The sequence below is a fragment of the Dysidea avara genome, chromosome 2 (assembly GCF_963678975.1).
Source record: "Dysidea avara chromosome 2, odDysAvar1.4, whole genome shotgun sequence".
Lineage (NCBI taxonomy): Eukaryota > Metazoa > Porifera > Demospongiae > Dictyoceratida > Dysideidae > Dysidea > Dysidea avara.
The window spans coordinates 20,023,740-20,036,793 of NC_089273.1; the positions used below are offsets into that span (position 1 = coordinate 20,023,740).

The 13,054-nt window shown below is 37.8% G+C and overlaps 1 protein-coding gene and 1 long non-coding RNA gene across 2 annotated transcripts in view; both read right to left on the reverse strand.

The window, feature by feature from the left end:
* Positions 1–13,054, reverse strand: part of LOC136246801 (uncharacterized) — a 185,404-nt gene that overhangs the window by 51,692 nt on the left and 120,658 nt on the right. The gene's annotated exons all lie outside the window — the stretch shown is intronic.
* The window catches only part of LOC136246310 (uncharacterized), a 32,083-nt gene continuing 23,879 nt past the window's right edge, over positions 4,851–13,054 (reverse strand). Inside the window, exons 2-3 of the mRNA XM_066037708.1 lie at positions 4,952–5,187; positions 4,851–4,885 (exon numbers count right to left, since the gene is read on the reverse strand). Of these exons, the coding sequence (XP_065893780.1) occupies positions 4,851–4,885; positions 4,952–5,187 (271 nt within the window). The remainder of the gene's footprint in view (positions 4,886–4,951; positions 5,188–13,054) is intronic.

Sequence of the window (13,054 nt, forward strand, 5' to 3'; positions counted from 1 at the left end):
TGTTTGACTATAGTCTTTATAACTTTAATAGATGGCAGATTGAAGTTGTGCAGCACTCTTTTACCTTACAAGATCGCCCGCTTCATACACTTAGAAAATCGTGCATACGCATGGTGAGTATACTTCTTCCTGTAAGGGCACAATCGTGATTTGCTATACGAGCGACCATACAAGCACTCTCTCACAGAGACATAACGAAGTAATAGCACTGATACTAGAGATTATTCATTGTTATGAATGTAGTTTCTATAAACTATTTCCTTTCCACGCAAAGCCTCAAGTTCAGTTAGTCTTGTTAATTAAAATTAAAACTATTTGTGAGTGCCTTAATTGTCTGACCACATTGTGTAAACAACATGGCTTCATGCTGCTGAATACTCATGGTGTACAATAAACATTACAGCCACACAGTATCTGACTGTATGTGTGTGCATGCAGATTAACTAATCTATAGGCTAACTCTATATGTATAATGATGAGCCATCCTTTGTCTAGCTACCCAGCCCACAACAAACCATATCTTGACTGGATGTCCTGTTACTCTTGATCAAGGCAGGTATACCTGGAGACATGATTCAGTCCTACAGATTCTCGTTCATGGACTCCAACAGCACTTACCTGACAGTTTTAAACTCTATGCTGACCTTCCAGGATATCTTGCTAGTGTCTGCCCTCCCAGCACTATTCCAACCAATCTTTCCTCCACCCTTAGCAGACCTGACTTGGTTTTAGTTTCCAATAATTCCATCTGTTTGTTTGAACTAACTATTCCCACCAATACCCAGCAACATCTTTTGGCTGCTAGAGCTAGGAAGGAAGACCGGTATAGCTGTTTACAATATGACCTTCAGCTTTCTGGCTTATGAGTCTGTCAATCTCATTTCCATTGAGATTGGTTGTTTAGGCCATTTTATGCCAGACACAATTGCCCAAGTAGCCAATGCTTGCAAAGTGGCAAAAAAAACTATAAGATCCCAGTTTGAGCAGGCTGCTCGCATTGCTGTCTCCCTGAACTCACTAAAGGGTGATTTGCTTGTAGCTGAACTCCTTACATTGTGTCTAGTTTCTAGCTGATCTCTCTACAGGGTGATTTGTTTGTAGCTGATCTCTCTACAAGTTGATTTGAGTGTAGCTGATCTCTCTGCAAGTTGATTAATTTGTAGCCGATCCCGCTACAAGGTAATTTGTTTGTAGCTGAACTGTCTATAAGGTGATTTGTTTGTAGCTGATCTCTCTGCAGGTTGATTTGTTTTAGCTGAACTCTCTACAGGCTGATTTACTTGTAGCTGAACTCCTTACATTGTGTCTAGTTTCTAGCTGATCTCTCTACAGGGTAATTTGTTTGTAGCTGAACTCTCTATAAGGTGATTTGTTTGCAGCTGAACTCTCTACATGGTGGTTTCTTTGTTGCTGAACTCTCTAAAGGGTGTTTTGCTTGTAGCTGAACTCTCTACAGGGTGATTTGTTTCTAGCTTATCTCTCTACAGGTTAATTTGTGTGTAACTGATCTCTCTACAAGCTGATTTGTTTGTAGCTGATCTCTCTACAGGTTGATTTGTTTCTAGCTGATCTCTCTACAAGTTGATTGTTTGTTGCTGATCGCTCTAAAAGTTGATTTGTTTGTAGCTGAACTCTCTGCAAAGTGTTTTGTTTGTAGCTGACCTCTCTTCAGGGTGATTTGTTTCTAGCTGATCTCTCTACAGGGCGATTTTTTTTGTAGTTGATCTCTCTTCAGGGTGATTTGTTTCTAGCTGATCTCTCTACAGGGTGATTTTTTTGTAGCTGACCTCTCTTCAGGGTGATTTGTTTCTAGCTGATTGCTCTACAGGTTGATTTGTTTGTAGATGAACTCTCTACAGGGTAATTTGCTTGTAGCTGAACTCCTTACATTGTGTCTAGTTTGTAGCTGATCTCTCTACAGGGTGATTTGTTTGTAGCTGATCTCTATACAAGTTGATTTGTGTGTAGCTGATCTCTCCACAGGGTGATTTGTTTGTAGCCGATTTCTCTACAAGGCAATTTGTTTGTAGCTGAACTATCTATAAGGTGATTTGTTTGTAGCTGATCTCTCTGCAGATTGATTTGTTTTAGCTGAACTCTCTACAGGGTGATTTGTTTCTAGCTTATCTCTCTACAGGTTGATTTGTGTGTAACTGATCTCTCTACAAGCTGATTTGTTTGTAGCTGATCTCTCTGCAGGTTGATTTGTTTCTAGATGATCTCTCTACAGGGTGATTTGTTTCTAGCTGATCTCTCTACAAGTTGAATTGTGTGTAGCTGATCTCTCTGCAGGTTGATTTGTTTGTAGCCGATCTCTCTACAGGGTAATTTGTTTGTAGCTGAACTCTCTATAAGGTGATTTGTTTGTAGCTGATCTCTCTGCAGGTTGATTTGTTTTAGCTGAACTCTCTACAGGGTGATTGCTTGTAGCTGAACTCCTTACATTGTGTCTAGTTTCTAGCTGATGTCTCTACAGGGTGATTTTTTGTAGCTGAACTCTCTACAGGGTGATTTGTTTCTAGCTTATCTCTCTACAGGTAGATTTGTGTTGATTTGTTCATTGCTGATCGCTCTAAAGGTTGATTAGTTGTAGCTGAACACTCTGCAAAGTGTTTTGTTTGTAGCTGATCTCTCTAAAGGGTAATTTGTTTGTAGCTGAACTCTCTCCACAGTGACTTGTGTGTAGCTGAATTCTGTGTAACTGAATTCTCTAGAGAGTGACTTAATTGTAGCTGAATTCTCTACAGGGTGCATGACTTGTTTATAGCTGAACTTCCTTCAGTGTGACTTGTAATGTTCTGAATCTCTATAGTGATATATTTGCTTAACTCTCCACATGGTGACTTGCTTCTTGCTGAACTGTCTATAAGATTAACTGTTTGCAGCTGAACTCCCTACAGAATAACTTGTGATGTAATAAAATTCTATAATGGAGTAAATAAATTAGCCGAATGCTCTATTAGGGTGACTGTTCTATTAGAGTATCTCGATCTCGCATTTGCTACACGGAGTTGGCTTTCGAATCATAACTCAGTGGTTTGTACTCTGATTCTTCTGTACTACTGCAAGGACTTTCTATGAAGATTATTCCAGCTATACACTGATTTTCAGCTCATTGCTCTAAGCGGTTTGCCTAGTGGGCGTGAAAACTAATACTTTTTTTATTCATAAAAATCGATCGCGTAATTGTGACACAGGTTGTTTTGTGTCATATCTCCATGGTCTTTATCTCGATTCCTTTCAAACCACCAAAAGGCACTCCTACGATGGTTACTCCATCTACATAGCAATTTTCAACTCATTCCATGAAGCGGTTTACCCTGTAGGCGTGACAACAAATCGATCTTGTTTTACGCGAATAATCGGTCATAACTCCTGAACCATTCATCGGATTTGTACCAAATTTGATGCTAGGATATGCCGTTGGACTCCCTTTCTGTGTGCCAAATTTCAAGGCGATCGGAGTACGCGTTTGCCTGTTATAGCAATTTTTGCAAGTGTGCGAAAAGACGAAGAAGAAAAAAAACGAAGAAAAAAAACGAAACTTTGGCAGCTCATATCTCGGAAATGGCTGGAGCGATTTCCTTCAAATTTGGAATGTAGACTCCACTGGCTGGCGGGCAACTGTGTAGCAAATTTGGTTCCAATCAGCTAAGTGATCACCGAGATACAAAGGTGTGAAAATTATGTTTTTGTTCTTCCTGTCAATATACTCATGGGTGTGGCGCGCCGGCTTCTTGGGTCGCACTACCGTGTGTCTTGATATCATGATATATGTTCATACTGTGACATAAACCTTGGTGTTATATGATATCAAACAGTACAGTAGTACTGTTTAAGTAGGAATCCCCCGAAATGAAGTGCGCCGCCAAAAATATTGCCTTTTAAAAACTAGCTTAGAAACTTCTTACGCGACGAACATCACCTTTACGGAATAATATTAGTCCATCTAGCATCAAATGTAGTATTAAAAACAAGAGAATACTTACTGGCGGCCGGATATAGAATTTTTAAAAAATCATCAAAACTCGAAATTTCGTCTCACTGCCTCACTCACTCACTGACCACAGTTGTAAGCCTAGAACCCAAATGAAGCAGCGCACGGTCACCATTTTACGTCACAACAACAAACTTACTGGTGGGATGTGCCTTTTGGAGTTCCGATGAGTGTACACCCTGTGTACCTTGTCTTTTCTTTTATCTTCAGTCAGGCTGCTTGTCTTCTTCTTCATCCAACGAAACCATATCAAGGCATTAATTTTCCATATCAACACTTTCTTTAAGCAGTATAATAGACGCCACACTAAATTATTTAAGGCAATTAGACTATGCTACTGTATGGAGGTACCGGTACTCCATAATAGGTCACAACATCATGCCCATTCTTTATTCTACATATTATCGATCTATTGATCGAGACCACAATGACCATGCCCCTTTTACACTAGCTGTATTTGTGACCACACACCTTCAAGTTGGTAGGCTGATTCAAGCTTGGATTCGAGATTCTTTTATCTAATACTATATGAATCAAAATGACCACACCCTTTTTTGGACAAACACACATCTTTGCAGGCTGACTCAAGATACTCTAATACAGCAGTCACCCTAATACAACAGTCACATGTTTATAGAAGAAACAAGAGATGAACAATGGTAGCTATTACAGTATAGCTTAGTGGCAAATCCTACTTTGACATTGAACACAAAATGATTGTTATACCATACCAAAGTAGGGATTTCCCACTGAGCTATACTGCAATAGCTACCATTGTTCATCTCTTGTTTCACTACTTTTTATCGCTTGGATTCCTACTTCATTTTTAAATTTATAACAGTGTTTTTCTATATCATGGCAGCACTAATTTTCTTCTTTGAAAATAACCTAGTACACAGTAAATATTAGACTATAGTGACTGTGATGAATTCAATTATGTATGCACATATGTACCTATGGCAGGGATGCAGTCAGTACCATTGACAATGTCTTTTGGTCTCTTTGAATAATACTTTTCACAGAACTGAGGATCATTAGTATCAATACAGCATGTTTTATATGGAAAATAATCTGATGATTGATGTTGTAAATAATAGTCTAATGGAAAGTAGAAATCAGCTGATCCTGCTGGAATGTTGGCAGTGATATATTTTCCCTCACCATCATAGCAACATTGCTGTCCTAAATTCCTGAATAGGTTTAATACCATATTATAAAAAAATACAGTGTATATATACTGTAAGACACAATTTTCACAAATGTACATGCATTGTATGTCATGCATGCTACAGTATAAACACACACAATAACATGATTTGACTACACAAAGGTTATATCAGTCTTATAGAGCTTTGCTTTATCAAGACACATGGCAGTGTGTTATGCAGCCAAGATAGCTGGTGTGTCAAACTGCGCATACACACACTCTGTATATTGACAGGAAGAAAATGCAATTTTCACACATGCATAATGTAGCTGAATGGCCTCTTCTAAGTACTACATTATAGCTATCCGCCATGTAAGGTAGGCCACACAGTAATCTGGTTGAATTTGCACCAGCCATTTGGAAGATATGGACAATCATATAGTAGTTTTTTCTTAGTTTTGTTTCTTCCAAAGAGGAGGGGATTAGATTCTTTTCACACATTTTGCAAAAATTGCTATAAAATACAAAAGTATACTTTGATTACTTGAATTTCCGCAAAAATAAAAAGAAAATAAAGATGAATTCATGTACTAAGTGTGCTATAAATCCAATAAATTTCCATGGTGTTATGATCATTTATTTGTGTAAAATAATTTTTGTTGCAGATACAGGGTAAAACATGAAAGGGAATAACTTGAAACATTGGTGGTTAGCCATGTGCCTTTAATGGTTTGAAAAACAATGAGGTTATACAGCTTTAACAAATGTAAAATAGCTGGGTCAAGATATTCTAATAGAACAGTCGCAACAAGGTAAAAACTGCACAAAAATGTTGGAAAATTTACCAGGGTTTAAACCAGATATCTCCACACTTAACATCAAACCACTGCTATCATAGTTGTTCTCCTCATTTTATACATAAAAATTCTAGTTAAATCCACTTAATAGTAAACATTTATAATCTTATAGCTCTGCCAATGGAAAATCTAGATTTTTTAGTTTGTTCTAAAAGTCCGCAAAAATAAGTTTCCTGTTAGAGTATCATATAGTGCGATAGTGCTGTACACCTACAAAAATTTTGTCACTGGTTAATTGCCTACCAATAATTGGCAATAACCAGTTAATTGGTTGTGTGTAGTAAAATGATGTTGGCAGACATAATGTGTACTCAACAAGCCTGCTGGAAGGTTTAGGGTGGTACCAAAGTGACCGTCAACATTCTGTCTTGCAATAACAGATATTACAATCACATATTTGCACCTGCTTTGAGGTTACGTTATGATGTTAACACTTGTCAGCAGGAGTAATTTATATGGTTTACCAAGTGGGTGGGAAAAACCGGTATAAAGGTTTCTTAACCAGTTATTGGCTGACCTATACAACACCGGTTAATAACCAGTTATTTGCACACCGGTGCACAGCACTACAGTACAATAGTACTATAAGGTTTGGGTTTTTCTGGCCAAAAATATCACCCTAAAAGCAGCCTCACAATTCTTTCATGGCATCTTGGCAGTATTGGTTAGGTAAACCCAAGCCAAAAGTTCCCTCAGTATGATATATAACCTGAAGCACTTCAAAATAGTTGCTACAAATTGAAAATATATATATACTTAATGGAATTTTTCACTGGCTGACTACCTAACTGATGCCTGCAGACAAACATAACTCGATAATGGCTAAGGCTATGGGCTTGATTTTTTCATTGCTCGACGTCACTTCAGCCCACCTGGTGCCTTTAGGCTGGCATACTGCAATACACACAATGCATGCTTCAACTTTGCTGATAGCGCAAGATGTTTTATGGTAGCACTGCATGATGGCCTCCCTAGAGAATTGTCCCGAGCTTTCTGTTGTGACTGATTGATTGCAGAGGTCCTTCTTCTAGTGTTTCTTCATTTGTAACACAGCGTAACAGACTGAAACATAGCTGAAAATGAAGTGTAATGACCCGTTGAAGTGTATTTCAGTAATTGATATCTAATCAAAAACAGGCCAAGCTGTGAAAAAATGTGTGGCCCTAAAAAGGCCAGGGTGAAAAAAGATGTGAAATCCAAAGTAGCGGCCAAAACAGTGGCTGTGATGGTAGGTCAATGGCAAAAAATTTAATAACGACAATTCAGGTGAATCTGTGTTGCCTTCTCCAAGTTTCACTAGGATTCGGCACCAACTTTCCCTTAATTGTTGTTATTAAAATATATTTTTGCCATTAACTCTCTAACCGTCAGGTTTTCCACCAGAGCATACAATGGACTGAAAATGGAACTGTGTTATTCAGCCTGTAGGGATATTCACATAGTAATTATATATCAAACTGCTCCCTATGGACTAAGGAACTCAACTGAGGTGTTTTTGTTTACACAGCATAAACCACAAGATTGTTATTGAACAATAAAATCACAAAAGTACGAAAATTAGCTGTAAATATGTTCTTATCTCTGTCAAACTAGCCGAGAGTATGTAGTACTACTTCTAAAACTGTTACAAAGTGCTAACTCAAGGAGTGATTCACATCAGGTCTAGTTTCTTTGAGTATTCCACTGTTACACCCAATGCGTATACATAAAGAAATGCATGGCCACCATGCCGTGTCTTGAATAAGTAGCTTGTATCTTTTCCCATTGTTACTTTCATTCCTTCTTAATTATATATATGATTAACAATTCAAACATCTAACAGACTAAACTTCTTTCATGATGAGACATTTTCTGTGATTATGTAACACGACAAGACATTTTCTGTGATTATGTAACTCTTGCACAATAATCTGCAAGGGATCCATTTATCCCAGTAACCGGGACCCTGTGGACCTGAGGATTTCAGGGTAAATGCACTGCAATATTAAATGCATAAACAAGCTGTAGCTAAGTTGAAATTGTACTCAGTGCATAAGTTAATAGATTGATCTGCCATATAGCAGTTATAGCAGGTAAAGGGTTGACCTACCATCACAGCCACTTCTTGGCCACTACTAGAGCTGGGTGATATACCAGTATTGTTAGTAATCTGTGATATTTAAGTCATACTGGTTTTGATACCGCCTGTTTTTTTTAATACCACCATACCAACTGGGCAGTATGGCTTTCCTGGGGGCTAATCAGACATGTGACAATGTTTGTAGGCAGGTGCTGATGTAGTCAGCTAACCAAACTATGTAAACAAGTTTGTTTGTGGCAGTTTGTATCTGAGGCTTGCTGAGTTACCATGGGTATTTGGTGCTTTTGTTGAGGTAAATGGCAGTTACTTTAATACCAATAGCTTTTACATTAATACCATGATACTTTTTATGGAAGGTATACCATTTGCTATTTTTCAATACTACCCAGCACTAGCCACTACCTTGGTTTCACATCTTTTTTCACTCTGGCTTGAGGCTGCATATTTTTTCACAGCTTGGCTGTTTTAGCAAAGATATCACTTCTTTTATATTTGTATACCCTCAAAAAATATGCAACCCCCAAAAAGCTAGGAGGCCAGCTTTGGAGTTTCTTTTACTTGTCTTTTTTTAGAAAGAAGGAAGACATAGAGAATCTGTGTCAACACTGTATGATATCCTCAACAACAGAACATCTCTTAACTTTTATGATTACTATCGCTGTAATACTTCCTGCACCAGAGCCCATGAACTGTCTATTGTACCTTTACTATCTTCTATCAACAGTCACCGTTATTCTTTTTTTGTGAATACTGTATTTTTGTGGAACACTGTATCATTTGATACACTCATTATTAAATCTGTAAATTATTTTCGTCGCTCCATTTATCATCTTTTTTGTACGTAGCTTTTTAAGTCTCTGTGTGTGTTTTGCTCATTGTAACTATTGTTTCTTTTCTTTGTAGTGTACTTTTGTGTTGTTATTCTTTGTCCTTGTAGTGTTATTTTTGTAATGTATATGTTTAGGGAAGCACCCTTGTACAGGCTATGCCTTTTGGTGCCACCCTGTCATTTTGACAAATTAGATAAATAATAATAATAATAATGGAATCCTTTTGTATTTTACTTAAATACAAAAATGCATTTGAAATAAATAAAACTGTGTTATTACCCCTACAGGTTGGCTGGCTTGTAGCAGAAATCCCTGTGCCTCCAGTACAAGGCAATTTGTTTGTAGCTGAATTTTCTTACAGACTGACTTCCAATGTAGATAGACTCTCTGTAGGGTGAATTTTGTTGGAGCTAAACTCTAGTAACAAGATGACTTGGTTGTAAACTCTCTGCAGGGTGATTTGTTGTACATGAACTCTCTACATGGTGATGTCTGTTGTGGCACAAGGTGATTATTTGTTGCTGAATTCTCTACAGGGTTTGTTTAAAGTTGAACTCTCAACAGGATGACTTTTGTAGCTGAACTCTCTACAGGTGACTTGTTTCCAGCTGATCTCTCTACAGGGTAGTTTTTGTAGCTGAATACTCCACATGGTGGTTTATTTGTAGCTTAGCTCTCTACAGGGTGACTTTTTTGTAGCTGAACTCTCTACTGGGTGACTTGATTTTAGCTGAAATCTCTACGGGGTGACCTTTTTAAGCTAAACTCTACAGGTGACTTTTTTTCTGGCTGATCTCTCTGCAGGGTGGCTTGTCTGTAGCTGATCTCACTACAGGGTGGCTTTTGTAGCTGAATACACCACAGGGTACAGGGTGACTTTTTTTTGTAGCTGAACTCTCTACTGGGTGACTTGTTGCATAGCTGAACTCTCTACACAGTGACTTGTTACGCAGTTGAATGCCCTAATAGAGTAACTTACTAATGATGCAAATGCTTTAATAGGGTGACTGTACTATTAGAGTATATACTTCAGTCGTGCACTTGACACGCATAATAGAATTTTGTATTTTAACTCAGTGGCTTTTACTTCGACCCTTCTATTACTACTGCAAGAATATCCTATGATAATTATTCCATCTACATGCTGGTTTTTAACTCACTCTTCTTAGCGGTTTGCCTGGAAAGCGTGAAAACTATAGTCTGTTCGCTTTCACCTGAACCCTCATTTCTTGTTAATAATTCTTGTTACAAGGACCAGCTGCTCAAACATTTAGTAACACTGTGAAGCCCTTCAAACACTGGAACCTTTTATCAAAGAAGTACATTGATACAGGCAAGAACAAGTGAGTTACGAGGCTTTAAACATATCCCATACATTTAGTATGGACCATTCAGACACACAAACATGTTTATAACATGAAAACATGCTTGTTGCAGTACAAAACCATTGGGAGTAAACACATCAGTGTGCGAAATAAATTTTCAGACATGTCCTGTTGTACTGTCAGGGCATTGTAAAATTGGAGTGGACATCAAGCAATTTGACTGGACATTTTAACTTTTATTGTTTATCCTTTCCTGTATTTCTACCACTTGGATGTTTGTTTCAAACATTGGGGTCCCCAATGTACTGTAGAGCTGATTACTTATCAACCACTGACTGATATCGATAGCACAGCATTTTAAAGGGTAGCTACTGGCCACATGAAAGGGTTTCTATGGAATCAATTGGGCCTTTGTAGGAAAGGAGTCATAAGGACTTCAGTCAGGGCCTTCTACTTGCCTTGGAATGATATAGCTATATGGTCAAACTTTGCTTATGCTGTCATGGCTTAGAATATATAGTGGCTCTATCCCTAATATGAACAGATGCACTGATGCCTAGCTAAAAAATTGGTTGTGCAGGTGATAATGAATACCACAAGTAAAAGTACTATTGGCAATCAGGTTATATAAATACATTTTACTACTGCAGTACAGGTGACTGATACAAGTAGGCTGGTATGGGTAGTTGGAAAATGGTCAGTGTCATAGAGATTAAACTGGCATGTCCCAACATAATCTCACAGGCCAGGTCCTTTTTAAACCCTCAACACTTGGTATAAGTGCCTGCGCCTTATACTAAAAGGCGTAAGATTGTGGATTTGGCCTGCTAAGCTAAGCTGCATGGGGCATACAAGCTAATCTCTACAATTATATAACTCTGTATTAGAGCATGTGTACAGATACTGCCTTTGACATTCTGTGGAGTGCTGGTCTAGTCCTTCACATGTGCACTTACAAATGAATAAGCATGATGACAAGATTGATTCCTGGGTCTGGAAGTGAAGATTACTGTGACAACAATGTTATATAAATGTTAAAGTGCTTTTTAAAAATGTCCGTGTCCATGTCCGCATCTGTGTCTGTGTCCGATCGTATCTACCCTTTCCAACTACCTGGCTGGCACAACATAGTAAACTGTTAACCTCAGAGGTTAACTTGGGAATGCCTTTGTGGTCAGTATGTACCAAAAACACATAACTTAATTACATGTCAATACCATCATGTCTGGCTGGCCTCCCTCCATTATTTTGCACACTGCACATGCTCACCACTTGGATATTACTAGATTTGGTGGGGGCTCAGGTGAACATATAATTGTGACACAGGTTGGATTTTGTGACATGTCTCCACGGTCTCTATCTCAATTCCTTTCAACCCACAAAAAGGCACTCCTACAATGATTACTGCATGTACATAGCAATTTTCAGTCCATTCCTTCAAGGGGTTTACCCTGTGGGTGTGACAGAAGTTTGATCTTAATTTATGCAAATGATTGGTCATCACTCTGTGATTCTTTATTGGATTCCTACCTAACCTGGTACAGAGATTTGCTTTAATGAGCCCTTCAAGTGTGCCAAATTTTAACTTGATCGGAGTATGTGTTTGTATTTTATGGCAGTGTGAAAAGAAGAAATAAAAGAAAAAAAACCGAAACTTTGGCCACTTGTATCTCGGAAATGGCTGAGACTATTTTCTTCCTATTTTGTACATGACTCCCCTACCTGGCGAGCACTTCTGTAGCAATTTTGGTTTCAATTGGATAAGAGATCACAGAGCTACATATGCGTGAAAATCATAATTATTTTCTTTCTTCCTGTAAGCCTGGCAGCATTCTTTTCATAATAATGTGGTATGCATGAGTTCACTAGTCATAACGATGTTACAAAAAGGAAACAAACAAGCATTTAAATAAAAAGTATTGAAATAAGGGAGGTCGCTGAAGATATACTAGTGGACATTCAATCCTTAATTCAGTCATGGGATAGATTGAAGTAAGGATATAATGTCCACTAGTATATCTTCAGGTATAGGCAACCTTCCTTGTTTCATTACCTTTATTTCTTTGATCCCTAATCAAATCTAGAATACTAAATTGCTTTCCTTACACTTGCTACAATAATAACAAGTATAAGGTAAATAGGGATATATAGCAGGAATATTCATTTTTTTGCATTACAGTAATTTGCTGCAATAATATACCAACTCAAGTTTGTTTAAATACTTTTTATTGGTGTACTATATTCTAGTTGATCCCTACTCTGGTTTAAAATTCCTAATTTTACCTATACTTGTTTCTATTCTTTTTGTAGAACCGGTGATCAATCTACGTGACTTATTTGTTTCATAAAGATGATTTGATGTAGCTATGGGAAGTCAATCAAAGAAGATGCCATCAATTTTTTTTTGTACAACATACACTGTAATTTTGCATATACTGTAGATTGGTATACTGATATTCTACAACAACTGATTAATTCATTTATACATCTCATATGGTTTAAGACAAGTGTACAGGAAATAAATAAGCAACCTAGATGCAGGGGTACCAAGCTTTAAAGCAGCTGGAGCCCTGGCAAGGCAAACACATGCACACATAAAAGGAACAAAATACAGACATACATCAATTATTATGTTAAATTAATTAGATTTGACATATCCCACAGATCTGAGCAGCAAGCTATGAACATTCTATCAGTATGAGCAGGATATTGCAATTCTGACAGCTTTATCAAACAATAGCTTAATGGTAACTTGCATGCACGAGATAGGTCAGTGTCGCAGGTGTGTGTCCTGAGCAACCAATCTCAATTGTAACAA